This window comes from Dama dama, chromosome 30 (genome assembly GCF_033118175.1).
Source record: "Dama dama isolate Ldn47 chromosome 30, ASM3311817v1, whole genome shotgun sequence".
Lineage (NCBI taxonomy): Eukaryota > Metazoa > Chordata > Mammalia > Artiodactyla > Cervidae > Dama > Dama dama.
Window position 1 is genome coordinate 29,083,696 of NC_083710.1, and position 18,273 is coordinate 29,101,968.

Consider the following 18,273-nt stretch of genomic DNA (forward strand, 5'->3'; position numbering starts at 1 on the left):
GCAGGAGGAGAAGGGGGCAACAGGGGATGAGATGGTTGGATGGCATCACCGACTCAATGGACATGGCCGATTTTGAATGAACTCCAGGAGATAGAGAAGGACAGGGAAGCCTGGCGTGCTGCAGGCCATGGGGTCTCAAAGAGTCGGGTGCAACTCAGCAACTGAACAACAACATGTACACTTATAATAACCAAAGCATTAGGTAAGAACTGAAAATTGATTGATGGCACCTTGTGCCATAAGCTGATTACCTCCTTTATGAATTGCATACTGTATGCATATAATGTGTTTTCTAGTGTAGGGACATTTTGACAGAGGGCGCTTTTCTCAGAGGAACACACATCTCCAGCTCCCACAAAACTAAAATTTGGCCCCAAGAGTCCCTGATTAAGACAGTGGTTCATAGAACTATATATCCGCGTGGTCGCAGGTGAACATACTTGCAGGTGACTTTCACAGCATCATTTCAGTGGAAACCTGGGGCATGAACCCAACTTGTTGTCAGCAACTGCAGCCAGCTTCCTATCGGCTCCCTGATGCTAATTCAAAGTGCTTCGGGGACTTCCCTGACAGTCCGGTGGCTAAGACTGCAGGCTCCCAATGCGGGGAACCCAGCTTTGATCCCCGGTCAGGAACTAGATCCCACCTGGCCCAACTGAAAAGATCCCACATGCCACAACTACAGATCCCACGTGTTGCAACTAAGACCTTAAGTAAATATATATTTTTAAAAGTGTGCTTTGCCCCAAAACGATTGACCCCTAGGACCCCCTAGACCCAAAGTGAGATGGGGCACCCATATGCTACCTTTGACCCAAATCTACTTTTACAATAGAAGCCTGTTGTGCCTGGGAGCTATCTGCTGCATTTTTAAAGTTTATTTATTTGTTTATATTAGCTATGCATTTGATTTGTGCTTATTTGGAAGGAAAACTGTATTTGGGCTAATGAAAATAGCTTAAATGTATTGAGGGTCGCAGTGGAATTCTTAAAACAACCAAAACAATAAACGGAGGCATGAAGAGATGAACGTCTGAGGGGCAGAGCTGGGTTAACGTGGAACCCCGGGCTTTGACGACCGGGCTGTGCTCTTGGAGAATTGTCCCAGAGTGGACGTCCCTGTTGGGCCACAGAATCGCACTCAGTGAGGAACCATCTCTGCCCAGAGTTTAGGATCTTTACAAACAGGGGTTTCCTGACTTGCTTGGGTCAGTGGTCATGGCGGAGCAGGAGACGCACCCCAGCCACCTGCCTCCAGACGCACGACAAACCGCTGGAAGGCGCTGCAGGTTCCCCTCTGCTGAATTTCTGATTCACTGCAGTGTGTTAGGAGTTCCTTGGAGTGCCAGTCTGTGCCTGTAAGTGCTGGAAATGAAGAGGTGAAGGCTGAAGGCAGTCCTGTCCTCAAGGCCTCGCACAGTGGTGTCCAGAGAACGCTTATGGAGTGATGACTAGGGGTTCAGAGCAGGGGTGAGTCACTTTGGGTTGGAGTGTAGAGAGAAGGTAAGGCTTAGATCTTCAGTGGAGCTGTGAGTCATAGAAAGGATTTGAGTAGTCAAAGAGTTAGTAGGAGGGGATACCTAATAGGAAAAAAATTTGTTCCAAAGTCACACACACATAAGATAGAAGAAGTCCTTTCCAAGGAAACTAGGTAAAGCAGATAAATTGGAACATGTTTCCTGTTAGAGCATAGTACTTAAATTAATCCATCCATTTATCCATCCAACCAACCATCCATCCACCCATCCACCCATCCATCCACCCATCCACCCATCCATCCATCCACCCATCCACCCATCCACCCATCCACCCATCCACCCATCCATCCACCCATCCACCCACCCACCCACCCATCCACCCATCCACCCACCCACCCACCCATCCACCCATCCACCCATCCACCCACCCATCCACCCATCCACCCATCCACCCAACCATCCATCCATCCAACCATCCACCCATCCATCCACCCATCCACCCATCCATCCACCCATCCACCCATCCATCCATCCACCCATCCACCCATCCACCCATCCACCCATCCATCCACCCATCCACCCACCCACCCACCCATCCACCCATCCACCCACCCATCCACCCATCCACCCATCCACCCATCCATCCACCCATCCACCCATCCACCCACCCATCCACCCATCCACCCATCCACCCATCCACCCATCCACCCAACCATCCATCCATCCAACCATCCACCCATCCAACCATCCATCCATCCATCCATCCAACCATCCATCCATCCACCCATCCACCCATCCATCCACCCATCCACCCATCCACCCACCCATCCACCCATCCACCCATCCATCCACCCATCCACCCATCCACCCATCCACCCATCCACCCAACCATCCATCCATCCAACCATCCACCCATCCAACCATCCATCCATCCATCCATCCAACCATCCATCCAACCATCCATCCATCCACCCACCCATCCACCCAGCCATCCACCCATCCATCCACCCATCCATCCACCCATCCATCCAACCATCCAGCCAACCAGCCAGCCAGCCAGCCATCCACCCATCCATCCATCCACCCATCCATCCAACCATCCATCCATCCAACCATTCATCCATCCATCCATTCATCCATCCATCCATCCATCCATCCATCCATCCATCCACCCACCCAACCATCCATCCATCCATCCATCCATCCATCCATCCAACCATCCAGCCAGCCAGCCAGCCATCCAACCATCCATCCATCCAACCATTCATCTATCCATCCATCCATCCAACCATCCATCCAACCATCCACCCACCCATCCACCCATCCACCCATCTACCCAACCACCCAACCACCCATACACCCATCTACCCATCCACCCATCCATCTATCCATCCATCCATCCAACCATCCATCCAACCTTCCATCCATCCATCTATCCATCTATCCATATCAACGCTTATTGAGTATCAGGCAGCATCTCCTGGCTAAAGCTACCATGGACTTGAAAGCTAGGTTCAGAGCAGATTTTGAGGATTCTGGAATGCCACACTCAAAGATGAACTCAATGTGATGATAAGTCATAGGTGTTTGTGTGAGCCATGGAGAGAGAGACTGAAAGTTTGCTAAGAAGAAAGAGATTAAGAGAATTAAGTAGGATCAATGGGAGAGAAAGGAGGTGGGAGTGAGAAAAACCGTGGTCCACAGGTAGGAGGCGAAACTGTGGACTGAGGTGGTGATGGGGGTGCTGAGGAGGGGTAGGGAAGGCCTGGGTCTGGGAGATGGTGCTGGGGCAGCATCTGTGGCCATGGAGACCACAGAGGTAGATGGGCACTGACTGTACCACCTCTTCTGGAGGCAGGAGTGATGGTGAACAGGGACAGGCTGGACTTTCTTTTCTCAAACATCATCTCTCTGCCTTTGCATCTTTCTTGGACCCAGTCTTGATGGATGCTTCCAATACCTGATACCTGTTGACCAGAGATTTCACAGAAGAGAATGTCAACTGTCACTCTCTCTTTGTAGCAAGGAATGTTGTTTTGTTTTAATCCATAAATGGAACTTGTTTCTCAAAAATGGTTACCACACTGACTTTTGATAACCTCAGACTTAAGAAGGAATAACATTGCATAGATGTATCATACACACAATATTGGTTTTACATTTCTCTATCTTTTCTAATCCTTTGATGTCAGAAAATACTATAATGCCTAAAGGGAAAATCTCCAAGTATATTGGCCTAGAGAAAAAGATTATAAATCTTCCTCTGTTATCCTCTATTGTTAGATGGGATAGAATACATTTGTAGCTGCCTCCAGCTCAATGATCGAGAGAACAGAGACAAAGTGCATAGATTATCCTAAATCCATCTTTATTGTAACCTTGTGTTTAAGCCTCCTTTGCTATCAACTCTTTTACCAAGGCTTCTAACAGGGAGCAGTTTTCTAAATTTGAACTTGATCTACTGACCCTACCCACCTTCTCTGGGTGGGAGTTTTGTAAGCAGGGAAATGGATAAATGATGCCAGAGCAGAGAGCATAGAAAACATCACAGTTCCTGACAGTTGAACAAATTCTTTGATTTCATTCACTGAAGATTGAGAGGTAAATGGATACATGTTGCTTGGCATTGAAAGGACTTCTTCTCCCTGTCTTCTTTTTTTGTGTGTGCTGAGTGATGACAGTTACTTTTCCAAAGCCATCACTGTGTTTGTTTTATGTTCTTGGAGTCCTGGAGTTGGAAACAGCATCAAAAGTTCATCATGTTTCAGTTCCCACTTGGAACACAGTTCTCCTTAAACCATCCAGTTTGTCTCACTGTTGCTCTATTCTCTGAGTCTTGGGCTGGGAGGATGGTCATCCGGATATGATGGATGGGAGCTGGCTGGCAACCTGCTCATAACACATTATAGTTTTGATAGTTATCTGTTCCCTTAGCAGTGGCATAAAGTAGCCACTGGTAGATAGAGGTGATCTGGTTGGCCAACTGACATTCTGAAATGCAAATGATGGGAATATGTGGAAAGAAAGGGCATTTTTTTTCTTTTGGAAAACAGTATTTTTCATCCAACAGAGCTTTGTCATCATAATGTTTGGCATAGAGCCTGGCACAGAGTAGGTCCAGCTTAAATGTTTGAATGAATTTAAAATTCTCTTCACTTAACGGCTGTCAGCATAGTACCAAAGGGAACCTATCCAATGGAGAGCATACCATGCTGGTGAGGAGAGTTCCAGAATCAAGTAAGTCTGGGAAACACTATATTTTTGCATCTCCTCTTTGGAGTTGCAATGTACTTAGCACATTAAGGGTCTTGAGAAGATCAGAAAGAAACAAACCCAGGTGGCGCTAGTGGTAACTCACCTGCCAATGCAGGAGATGTAAAAGACACGGGTTCGATCCTTGGGTCGAGAAGACCCCCTGGAGAAGGGAATGGCAACCCACTCCAGTGTTCTTGCCTGGAGAATCCCATGGACAGAGGAGCCTGGCAGGCTACAGTCCATAGGGTCGCAAAGAGTCAAACAGGACTGAAATGACACAGCACGAAATAAAGAAATCTGTTTATATTGGAGAAATATTTTCCCAATCCCTTTGGCCATAGGACCCTTTGGGGCACAAATTCTATTAATCATTCTCACTTTGGGAAATACTGCTTTTTAGACTTAATTGTTCATATATTTGCCTGAATAAGACGTGGTTTCCCATTCTTACTCATTTTTATATGCCTGTGTGCTATATGCTAATGGACAGATAGTCGGCACAGTATGGACTTATGTGACTAAAGTGACGACGGCCTGGGCAGGGTTGGTTGTGATGACTCCCACGATGATCAGGAAAGCTGAGGTCACGATGCTGGGGTGCTGTGTCATGAAGATACAAATGAAGAGAGTCATGGTTGGAATCTGACAGAGAGAGAGAGGAATGAAACAGAGAGCGGGTTCTCAATTCAAAAGGCCTGTTATTAACCCAAGTAGACAATCAAAGCTTCTGAGTGTTGAAGACCTTCGGTTCATCTTCCTGGATGATTACAGTGTCCCTCTTAAGTCACCTGTGTTTTCAAGCTTTTAGAGACAGAATAAGCACTGACCACCACGAATGTCCCTCGCTCACACTTAATGCTTGCTATCAAACTGTGAGAGAAGGATCGTTCTGCAGACCTCAGCCAAGTGGTGGTTTGTGGGGATTTTGTTGTTTTTGACTTTTACAGGAGGACAGCTGCTTTACTGTGTGTGTTAGTTTCTGCTCTGCAGCAAAGTGAATCAGCTGTGTGTGTTTGTGTGTACTCAGTTGCATCTCTTTGCGACTCCCATGGACTGTAGCCTTCCAGGCTCCTCTGTCCAAGGAACTTTCCAGGCCAGAATCCTGGAGTGGGCTGCCATTTCCTTCTCCAGAATCAGCTGTCTGTATGTCTGTTTCCCCCGTTTTTCTGACTCCCGTTCCATTTGGGTCGCAGAACGCCGAGTAGAGCACCCTGTGCTGTACATTAGTTGTCTGTTTTACACGTAGTAACAATGGTGTATGTATGTCCATCTCAATCTGCTAATCCACCTCCCTTCCCCACTTGGCATCCACGTGTTTGTTCTTCACATCTGTATCTCTGTTCCTGCTGTGCAAATAGGTTCATCTGTACCATTTTTCTAGACTCCACGTGTATGTGTTAATATATGGTATTTGTTTTTCTGACTTCACTCTGTCCAAGTAGTTGTTTGAGAATGAGGGATTATTGGAGAAAAACTATCTGATGCCTCCACAGCATTGCATCTCGGGCTCTAAACGATGCTATCCTTTCCCACCTTACTTCTGCAAGTGCTCCAGCATCTGACTTGTCAGGGTCACGTTACAGGTTGAACTGACAAGGAGCAGAACCCCAGAACCCCAGCAGTACCCTGCAGATGAAGTACCAGTACATAAAGGAGGGGTTCACAGGAAGCACAGACCAAAAACATCTCACACATCAGACACAGGAAGGCTTGTCTCTGATCCTCAAATATCCAAGGGAAAATGCAATAAATAAATACGAAAGTCTATTTCACGCAGGTCTGAATGGTGCCTTCATGTGACCACTTTACAATCTGCTCCAAGTGGTCAAAGAATATTGAAAATAGATAGAAATCAGAAGCATTTCCGGTGCCTTCTATTAGCATTATACATACTGTGAATAACAACAGCAAAAATATTATACTGCACATCCACATCTTCAGAGAGAGAGCAGTAAGCTCAGAATTATTCATCTGGACTACATTTACTTGAAAAGCGGCATTTAGCCTTCAAAGTTCATGTTGGAGAAGAAGTTGAATAAAATATCAAAAGGTTGTTTTAAAACTTTCCCTTTGTGCGACCACAAGCTAGGGAATCATGTGAGTGTTAAAGTTCAGCTTAGCTTGAGATGAGGGATGCAGTTGCTTCGTCTCTGTAGCTAAATCTCTGAAATAACTGACTTTTCCTATTGTTACTTTTGTGAAGGGTACCATTTTTGTTTTAGATAGAGGTGGAAGCGATTTTGGGCTTCCCAGGTGGCTCAGTGATAAAAGAAGTCTACTGCCAATGCAGAAGACGCAGATTTGATCCCTGGGTCAGAATGATCCCCTGGAGGAGGAAATGACAATCCAGGCCAGTATTCTTGCCTGGAGAACCCCGTGGACAGAGCCTGGTGGGCTACAGTCCATAGGGTCGCAAAGAGTCGGGCACGACTTAGCACAGCACAGACAGGGTCTAAAGGAGATTGTTCTATTCCAGTTAAGGTACAAATATTTTTCCTCTAGTCGTTGCCCCAGCGACCATCATCATGTAACTATGGCATCAGTTACAAGAAAACACATTTGTTGCTAAAACCAGGCGCTGACTTTTACTGCTCTCCAGGATGGTTGCAATCAGAGGAGTGAAGGAGCACTCCTTTTCTACAAGTTGCTGTGTCCAGTCTCTTGTGAAAATAAAGGGCTCTTACCTCCTAGCCTATTGATATATTAAGTCATAAATGTGACAGTTACCGGTTCTATGTACCTTATCCTGCCTTCCTGCACCACTGAAACGGAACATGTTTCTTACTAGTAACAGATGCTGAAAAACCTCCCTTTGAAATTCCTCGGGAGGAGCGGCCCTGTTGATGCCATTAGACGGGAAGGGGCTGATGCAGATGTCCGCTGGCGGGGATGCTTTGCTGTGATTGCTGTTCTGCTGACCCCTTGCTGAGTGCCATGCTTTTCTCTTGTAGGTGATGTGCCTTCAGGACTTTTTTGGTGACGATGACATTTTTATTGCATGTGGACCGGAGAAGTTCCGTTACCAGGATGATTTCTTGCTAGATGAAAGTGGTAAGGAAACAAAAAAAAAAAGTTCAAAACCAGGGGAAATTTGAGGCAGCTTTCCAAAATGAGCTGCACTCGGGCCAAGATTATGTCAACTCAAAAGCTACCAAATCAGTTTCAGATCCTCAGCCAACATGGCTTTTCCATATCTCGAATTTCTTTGATATTTTTTTAATATAGAAAACAGATGAAATGATCATTGGGAAGGTTAAATCGTTTAGAAGAGTAAATTACCAGTGGCTAATTTATAACCGTTTTGTTAACTACATTGGTGTTCTATAGAAAAATCATGGTGCCGATGTCTACGTTTTTAATTACGTATTTTTATCAAAACTCAGAGATGAAAGGTATGTTATAGTAAAGTTATTGAGCATGTGTCTCGACTCAGCTTTCACATGGCCTCCTTTCTCCTGTAGGTCCTGAGAAAGATGGTCTTGTGTCCCTTTCCTTTAAATACGTCAGAATTTGTGTGTCGTTTGGATCTGTGAAGGATCAAAAAAGAAAAGAGCATAGAGAAGGAACCGCTGATAAAGAGGGAACGATACATCTTAGGAAATGAATGTGAAAGGTTGTAACTTCAAGAATGGTGTTTTCTGATACCATAAATCATCTCAGAATCTTAACAGCATCACAGGAAAGATGATTGCCCTGAACAGAGAGACCTTTCCTAAGTCATATGACTTCTGATTTAATTAGGGACATAGTACATATTTATTGTTAGTTCAGATTGTTGCTACTTGGAAATACTTTTTGAAGTGATAATGAATTTCTTGCTTAGATAAATGCAGATAAATTAATGAGCTTTTGACCAAGTGGGTGGGAAATACTGGAACTCCAAATATGGCTGATGTACATTCACATAGACTGTCTATATTATATGTACATATGCATATCAGGTACATGCATTTAAACACATTACAGTTATTTCATCATTTTAAAATGACTTCAGGTGTATAGGGAGGGATAAGAATAAGAGAGGTTGCCCCTTTATCATTAAAACTTTAAATGCCTAATAAAAGATTTTGTAGCTCTATCACTTGAAGAGATTTAAGTTATTGATGTTTTGGTTGAAAAGGCTAGAAGAGTGGTTTGGTACCTCTTTCCCTCTAATTATGTTTTCTCTAAATACTTTGCATCTTTATCTCTGATAGACTCTCCTTGGAGACAAAGATTGATGCAAATCCATCACTCGTGTAATGTCCAGGGGCGGGCTCTCCCAGCCCACCCCTTTGTCGGATGAGACAGCTTAGCTGTTGTGCAAAAGAAGTGAAGGTTAGAAGTCAGGCAGAAGAGCTGACAGCACAGTTTTGAGAAGAATAAACCTCCTTATTTTCAATTTGAAGAAAATAGCTGTTTCTGATGGGACGGACGGAGAGACCAGATGCGTTCTGAAATGAAAGTTTGAGTCTGCTGCTTTGAAAGCAGCCTGTCAGACTTGAACTGGAATCCGGCTCGGTTTCAGATCAGCAGAGCTGGCCTGGGCTTCTGCTGCCCTCCATGTGCCCCCAGCCCCCAGGGAGACTCGGAGCTTCTCCCCCACCTTGATTCTCTTGGGGTGGGCTTGGGGTGGACTTTCGCCCTTGACAGTGTTCTCTCAACACAGGCGGCTGCAGCCTACTCGTGTTCATCTGCTGTGATGGGCAGGCCAGCTTTCTGAAACGTAGAACAGCAAAATCCCCATGATTTCCCTGTAGAAACCTTTCTCATTAATAAGAATGCATATATATATATACACGCACACTCATGCACATGCATGCACGCTCACGCGGGTGTCAGGGGACGTTGCCCATAATTTGTGGCTTGGCCCCGTGAAGGACTGCCTCAGACTAAAACTTTAATGACAAAGGGAGAACCGCACATCCTTTCCTGGGATGAATATACCCCGAGCGTTTCTTGGTGTGAAGTACATCTGCTGAGTAACCGTGTACTCCCCCATATCCTCCGGGAAGCACGTGGCTTGGGGGTAGGGGTAGAGACGAAGTCTAAATTGAGATTTTTTTTTTTTACTTCCTGGCATGAACCTACCCCGAGACTAAATTCACACGTTGACAACTGCAGTTTCCCCATCGCTTGTACAGCATGTTCTGGCGCTAATGTATTAACATTTGAATCTTTTTTTTTTTAAAGTGCTCTGAGCATGATTTGCTGCAGCTTATCTGTACTTGCTAAACGATATTTGCAGGTCGAGACTTCCTTTGGCATCTTCCATAGGGGCTTCCTGAAGGGAGGAGCAACGGGGAGGCGGGGGCCAGCAATGACTGAATTAATATTGGCACAGAAGCTTTGCTTGATTTAATGGCACCAAGAAGTGGGCTTTTGCCACAAGGCAGCACTTTTATTTTGTCTCTCGAAATTAAGCCAGCTCGCAGAGAGTTCAGGATTAGCAGCGTTACCTCCCCTAATGACTGCTGGGAAGGCTCCTGGAGACGGCTCTTTAGGTCTTTTCCAGTGAGACATTGTGACTTTATAGATGTTTATTTCACAGGACTACAGTGGAGCCATATCAATATTAGAAACCGTGAGGGGGCTTTCTTCCTCCCCCGTTTTCACGGAAAAAAAAATACCTTCCTTCTTCCAGCTCCAAATGTAACCATTTTAGCAATATCGTCATCAATCACTGGATTCTTAGCACCTTCTACTGTGGTGGATGAAGGACTATTTTTAGAGACACAGGCCAGTGGATACTTCCTCAGTCGTGGCTTGTGGTCTCATTTAGAAATGATGAAACATAGTCAAGGGAAATGCCAAATTGGAGACAGGAAGCTTCACACGGTTTTGCTTATATGTTGATGATAAACTGACGAATTTATAATTTGCTGCCCTTAAAAAGTGAGAGGATTTTGTTGAGAAATGCCTGCCTCTACCCAGGAGGGTAAAGCAGCTCCTTGGTGAGGAGCCTGTCATAGGATGTCACCTTCTGTCCATCCCTCAAAGCCAACACCCCCCCAGAGTCGCTCGTCCAGTTTCCTCACCTGCTTACTTCACCCCTGCCAGGCCTGACACCTGCTCAGGAGTTTAAATCTCACTCATCCTTTTTTTTTTTTTTTTTAATTAAATTTAATATTTTTATTGAAATGAGTTGATTTACAATGTTGTGTTAATTTCTGCTGTATAGCAAACTGATTTGGTGTTACACACACACGCACACATTCCTTTTTATATTCTTTTCCATTATGGTTTATTTCAGGATTCAGGATACTGAATACATATTGCTGTGCTATGCCGTGGGCCCTTGCTGTTTATCTGTTCTATGTATACTAGTTTGCATCTGCTAACCCCAAACTCCCAGTCCATCCCTCCCTCCTCCTCTCTCCTCTTGGCAACCACAGGCCTGTTTTCTGTCTGTGAGTCTGTTTTGTAGATAAGTGCATCTGTGTCCTATTTTAAATTCCACGTATAAGTGGTGTCATATGGTATTTGCCTTTCTCTTTCTGCTCATCCTCTCTGTTTACCAGTTCCCCTGTGCCCTTGATTCCTTAATGTTAATAGGCATTAATATTAATTCCTTAGTGTTAATAGGCATGACTTCAGACTTGCATATTTTTGTTTGGATGTTGTCTATCTGTCTCCTAAGGTTGCTGTAACAAAGAGTCCTGTCTCTGGGGAATTCGGGTCCAGGTTTCTCCTGCAGTAGACAGACCCATCTGGAGTATAGTGTTCTTCCTGGGTGTGTGATTCGAGAAGGGATGTTTCCTCAGCTTTCTCTTGTAGACCCTATGGTATCGGTTACCCAGGACCCTCTTGACACATGTTCCCAGAAGTATTCCATCCTGACCTTGGAAACAAGGACTCAGGTCCTGTATGAGATGCAGCAGAAGCTACACCAGGTACCACAGGGTCCTCATTGCTTTCCCCAACTCTGGGTGATGAGAAAGTAGGGTTAGAACCCAGCATAGTGGAAGCCATACTGGGACAGGGTTAGGAGACGAAGGTCTGGTCCAAGCCCGGTGTCCTGCTTGCTGTGTGGTCTCTACATCTCCAAGCCTGCTTTCCATTCTGTAAAACACCTTCCCCCCCCTCCCCGGGTTGTAATGGACCTCAAATGAGATAATAAATGTCAAAGCACGTTCAAAACTGTGTTCCTTATTACTTTAGTGAATGATGTTAGTGAATGACACCTCAGCTGAAATATACCTCCTGGTGGACTGCAGCTGGACTCAGCCACAAAGCTGCATTGGAAGGGCTTAATTGGAGGCAGATGTCACGAAGATTTGCTGCTGGGGCACTTTAGAACAAAAAAGTGATTATCTATTGCTTTTTTCCCACTCTCAGCTTTTATCCCTGTGGTGGAGGTGAGAGGAGATGCAGTGACCTTTGAAGATGCCCACAGTTTTCTGGAGGGAATCTCTGGAAGAGTTAAGCCAAATGACAGTTAGACCCAGTCAGATTTCTAAAGCTGATGATGTTCAGAAAGTCCCAGCTCTTAGGTCCACGATGATTTGGGTTAGAGGGATTTTAATGGATCTGCTGCTCTGTCCTGGGGCTGGTGATGCCGAGAAACAACAAGGTCACTGGGGACACCAGAAAGACGCTTAGTGTCTGGGTTGGCCAGACCTCCTCACAAAGTGGCTTTTGAGCTACTGCCAGCAAAAGTCATTCATTCTTTCATGTGGAGCCCACCAGGCTCCTCTGTCCATGGGGATTCTCTAGGCAGGAATATTGGAGTGGGTTGTCACATTGTCCTCCAGGGGATCTTCCCAACTAGGGATGGTCTTCTGCATTGCAGCAAGATTCTTTACCATCTGAGCCACCAGGGAAGCCCATTCTTTCATACATCCATTCATTTATTCAGTAAGCTAAGCTAACTTACCATGTGCCAGGCAGTGCACTAGACACAAATAATTGTAGACAGTAACACTTCTGTGAAATAGGACCCTCCTATGACTTTTAATATTGCTTATGTCTGAAGCTGTCAAAGGATCTTGGCTGCTGAACTTTGACTCAGAATATTAATTTTTGCTTGTATATTTTATCTCTTTGGAGTAATATTGTGGTAAAATATCTGATGGGTCACAACAGACTGACAATTCTTTATAGGTTTAAATTTTAATTGGATGATGTGTCCCGTTTAAATGGAATCTGTGAGCAGATTTATTTCAGATGTGTGGTACCTGATGCTGGAATACTTGATAGGTTCAATAGATTTTGATGTAAGAAATGTACAGTTCTTATTTCAAAAAAAAAATTATAACTGTAGTGGTGAATAATTGCCACGTTTCTGTGACCTTTTCTTTTTGAATAGAAAATCTGGTATGAGTTTTTATGAATTCTAAACAGAAAGCCCATTGGCTTACATGCTTTGCTCTTGTCAGTAAGTTCCCAATTGCGTCTTAGCTGTAGAAAAATTAAAGGGGTTCTGGAGACTTCCTCCTCCATGGTTACATTTCAGCTCATGCGTAAGTATAAAGTTCCCCAGAACATAGAGGTATTTTCTAATTTAATTCGCTGCCAAGCTTGGAGGCCTATAGATACTTTGGAGACATGTAGAGACACATTATACTTTGGAGACAGAATCTAACTCAAGTACCAGCTAGTTCCTTTTCTATGAAAAGATGATTTTCACCTTAGGAAAGAAAGACATTGTATTACTATACATGCCATTATTAATTAACACATGCCATCTTTTCTTAATGTTTTCTCTTCTAGTCCTCATGGGGCTTCTTTTTCTTATAATCAGTAACAGTGACACCTGAATTGTTGACATGAAAAAACCTACAAAATGTAACATCGAGAATGAATCATATGCATGAGGCGTCTTGGAAACCATGAGTTTACAGTCCCTCCTGACAGCACTGCAACAGTTGTTCATCTATCCCCAACTAAAGCACTCTGTTTTGGCAACTTACACCTTTATAAGAAGGCCAGTTCCACTTTCCACTAATGCTGCTTTTAAATAAGTTTTTTCTTATATTTACCCTAAATAAATCTCTCTCTGACCTGTTCACAGTGGTCCTATTTCTGCCCTCCAGAGTAGTAAAACCCACCCACTGCCTTCATTCTTAGAAGATGAACTTTCCTCGTAGACCACCAGGATGATCAAAGCCAATTCACAGTAAACTATTTTATTTCATTGTCCTTCTAGACCCAAAATGTCCCTGAACGTTCACTCATTTTCTCCCCTCCGCCCATATTTCAAAGGAAGAAGGGTCTTTGTTTGGCAATGATAATCTTCTTGACTTTGTCTTCTCTCTTATTTGTGACCTTGCCTTTTCAGCATTCCTTTCCTCTTGTTCCTGAACATTTGTTGTTTTACCTCGGTTTTATAATCTGTTTCTTCTCAACTCATGATCATGCTTCAATTTCTCCTATCCTAAAGGAGCTGTCAATCATTTCATCAAACCACAGTGCCTTTCTGTCTCTGCCAAACAGCTTTAAAAATACTGTCCTTGAAACCTCCATCGCCTCAGCCTGACTCACGTTTTATACCTTTGGGTAAATGGTATGCTGAAAACACAAAAGTTTTTGTTGTTTTTTTTTTAATTTACAGAATTGTCCTTCACTATTTCTTCCAGTGCAGGGGATGCTGGTTTGATCCCTGGTCAGGGAGTTAAAATCCCACATGCCTTGCAGTGAAAAAAACAAAACATAAAAGAGAAGGAATGTATAACAAATTCAATTAAGACTTTAAAAATGATCCAGTCAAAAGAAAAAAAAATCTTTAAAAAAAAAAAAAAAAGACTTTTCTTTCCTAAGATAGTAAAAAATGTTATGAACTCGTCTAGCTACAAACCATCATCTCAATTCAGAAGTGGAAACATGTAGTCCTATGTAGTAGTCACTCCAAATTGGAATGGTTTTTCCTTATGGATCCAGGGCCCAATGTAGTGAGTTCTTTCTCTGCAGGAAAAAAAAAAAAGTAGGGTTGATACCTTCTCTCCTCTTTACTCGCCACCTCTGTGCTATTGATCCTCCCAGGGTTGGAGTAGGGAACGGGGCAGTGGGGCTGGGTGATGAGGAGCGGGTGGTGGATCCTCGTGACTGTGCTGCGGTGGCTCAGCCTCTCTGGGCGTGAGCGCAGGTGCTCAGCGAAGTCTCTTTCGAGTGTTTGCATCGGTTCCTCAGGGACTCTCACTGGGAACATTCAACTCTTCTTCGATGTGGTGAGTTCAGTTTCTTCCAGTTTTGGCTACTTCTCCCTCAGTCCTGGTGTTCCCAAGCTCTGCTTGTTGGCCTCAGATGATCCTCTTGAGAAGAATGTAAATGATCTTCATGCCAGCTCACTCCCTCAGATCTGTCACTACACTCATATGTCTTTTGCCCCAACCACAGGCCACTCAGTGCCAGCAAATCTCCTTTACTCTGCTGCCAGAGGTTCTCGGAAGAAAAACCAGACACTCAAACACCAGTCTGTTATCTCCCTCCGTCCATGGATGACACTGACCGAGCTCTTCAGATCTCCCAGGGGAGCCCCAGCTGGGATGAGAGGGAGCATCTTCCCTCCTTTGGGGTTCAGGGGCTCACAGCGCAGCTCTTTCTAAAGAGATCCGTCTCAGAAATCCCCTTTCTCTCTAATACCTCTTATACCTTTGAAAGTGGGTAAGAAGACTTAAGGCCAGCAATCGTTTCTTTGCGTCTACATGGACCTTTCTAGAAGCTTATCCGTCTTGCAATTCACTCTGTGTATCTGATACATACCCCTTTGGAGTTTGGATGAAAATCTCATTTCCCCTTACATAATAGTATCACTGAACAAGGGTGATCATCACATCACTATATCCTGTGTTCTCCATGTTTTTCCTTCCTGACTCCTTGGAGGTATTTGTTTTGTCTTTATTTTTTTTATTGGAGTAAATTGCTTTACAATTTTGTGTTGGTTTCTGCTGTAAGACGAAGTGAATCAGCAATGCCTCCACATGTGTTCCCTCCCTCCTGGGCTGCCCCCACCCTCCCCACCCATCTAGGTCATCACAGAGCAGTTCCCTGTGCTACACAACAGATCCCCGCGAGCTGTTTACGTTACCCATGGTAGGTAGTGTATTTATGTCAAACCCAACCTCTTAATTCATTCCACCCTTCCCTTCCCCACCCCCCAGCCCAGCTCCTGTATCCATGCATCCATTCTCTACATCTGTGTCTCTACACAGTGGCAGAGATGAACATAGTTCCAGGGCAGGAATAGAGACACATTGGATGTTTTTCCTGATGCCCCTTGTCCTTCGTGGTCTGTCCTGATCTTCTGCCCACTTCCTTGACTCTTCCTAAGCTTCTTTCAAGTTTATTCTTCTGTCATATATCCCCTCATAGTTGTTCCCTAAGATTCATTCCTCAACTTTTTTTTTTTTCTACTTAATTGCTCTCTGTTCCTAGCCAAATTCATCTACCTTAATGGTTTCAGCAGTGATGGTTATGGTAGACAGTGACGGTGACAAATGGCAACCAGATGGTATGCAATAAGCAGGGCCTTTGAAGTATGTATAATTTTCCCAATTTTACAATTAAGGAAATTAAGGCTTTGATGATAAGCAATTTGTCCAAGGCCACACAGCTAGTTAGTGTGGAAGGCAGAGTTCAAACCCAAGTTCGTTTATGTTTGACAACACATGCTTCATCTTTAAGTGTACCTCCTCTCAAACCTACATCTCTAACCCTGACTCCTCTCATGAGCCCCTGAACCATATTTCCAACTTTCTCTCATGAACTGCTTTCCAATTTTTCCATAGCCACCTGAAATCCAACACAGTCCACAGCTGAATGTATCATCTTCTTGGTCAACTTTATTCTGCTTCTGTGTTTCCCATTCTAGTGCATGGCTTCAGCCTTCTCCTTAACCCCAAGGTTGTCACCATGGAGTTGTCTTCTGTTGTCTGCTCACCTTCACTCCTCCTGTCCAACAGTTTTATTCTCCTGATTTCCATTGTCACTGCCTTTATCTTGGGTTCCTTTCTCATAATCTCTTGCTTAGACTTACAAAGATTCTTCACTTTGCTTTCCTGATTCCAGCCATGTTTGCACACAGATTGATTCTCCTAAATTCCCTTGATGAGCCTTGCACTGCCCAGGTCCTCCTTGACATGCAGTTCTAGTCCTCCCGTGCAGTAAGTCAGCTTCTTTGTGTCTTTGTAGAGTGTTCTCATCACTTTCTTCTTCCCGTGTCCTCTAGCCACAGCACTGATCGCTGGTCTCCCCAAAGACTCCTTTATTTTCTGCATCTCTGCCTTTGCTCATACTGTCCCATCCACCGGGAATGTTCTTCTGCCCTTTCTCCTGTGTCACCCAAAACCCAACTCCCTTCTGTCCTTTGAGGTTTCATTCAAAAGTGGCCTTTGGCATGTGGAACTCTGCTCAATGTTATGTGGCGGCCCGAATGGGAGGGTGGTTTGGGGGAGGATGGATGCATGTGTATGTACGGCTGAGTCCCTTTACTGTTCATCTGAAACTACCACAGCATCGTTAATTGGCCATTTGTTGTTGTAATTTAGTTGCTAAATCGTGTCCAACTCTTTGCGACCTCATGGCCTGCAGTGCACGAGGCTTCCCTATCCATCACTATCTCCTGTAGTTTGCTCAAACTCATGTTCATTGAGGTGGTGATGACTATACCCCAATATGAAATAGAAAGTTCAGTGTTAAAAAAAAAAAAAAAAGTGGCCTTTGTGGTAAAACCTCTCCCATCTACTCGGTTTCAATCAATTACTAATTTCTCATTCTTTTTATACATCTTGATCTCATTTCATTCTCAGAAAAATTCTTGCCATGTGGCACTACAGTGACATTAATAGCAGATAAGAAACTGTTCAAAATCATATACTTACTAGGTAATAGAACTGGAATAAAAGACGGGGGTCCCAGACTCCTCATTTCATCTTAACTACAGGTGCCTTCAGACTGGTCCTGAGTGTCATTAATCTCTATAACACTGCACCTATTACAGTGCCCTGAATATGGTAAGTGCCCAAGAAATGTTAGTCACTCAGTCGTGTCCAAGTCCTGTGTGACACCATGTATTGTAGCCTGCTAGGCTCCTCCGTCCATGGGGATTCTCCAGGCAAGACTACTGGAGTGGGTAGCTCTTCCCTTCTCCAGGGATGGTTGAATTCGTGTAGGAATCTGCTCCACCTGTCAATGCTTCAGATATTTGAGGACTGAGGCCCATTACTTCCCCCAAATTTTTATCCAGGTTCATTAGGCAGAGCTTTCTTAAGACCACCCTGCTATCCCGGTGACATTTCTCTGGGTACTTTGTGGTCAGCAATATCCTCCTTAAAGTAAACCCAGGATTGAATTCTGTATTCCTTGGGGGCTTCAAACAGTTTAGGGAATATGAACTTACTTAATAAAGGCATCTAGCTTGTTCACATGCAGCCTCAGAGTGACGCTGGCCTCTCTAAACTATTGCCCAACAACGCGTGGGCTTATGGCCTGCTGAATTCCCTGGGGCTTCCGATAGTGATGTCAAGTCAGGTTCTCCTTTAAGTGCATATTTGAACCTCCATCCAGGACTTTCATTGTTTCCATGCCAGCCAACATCTTATTAACGTTAGCCATTACTTCTGGC

The 18,273-nt window shown here is 44.3% G+C and overlaps 1 protein-coding gene across 2 annotated transcripts in view; it reads left to right on the forward strand.

Moving 5' to 3' along the window:
* DCLK1 (doublecortin like kinase 1) overlaps positions 1-18,273 on the forward strand; it is a 335,163-nt gene that overhangs the window by 171,698 nt on the left and 145,192 nt on the right. For both annotated transcript variants that reach the window (XM_061133010.1, XM_061133012.1), the window contains exon 4: positions 7,685-7,784. In XM_061133010.1, the coding sequence (XP_060988993.1) occupies positions 7,685-7,784 (100 nt within the window). The remainder of the gene's footprint in view (positions 1-7,684; positions 7,785-18,273) is intronic.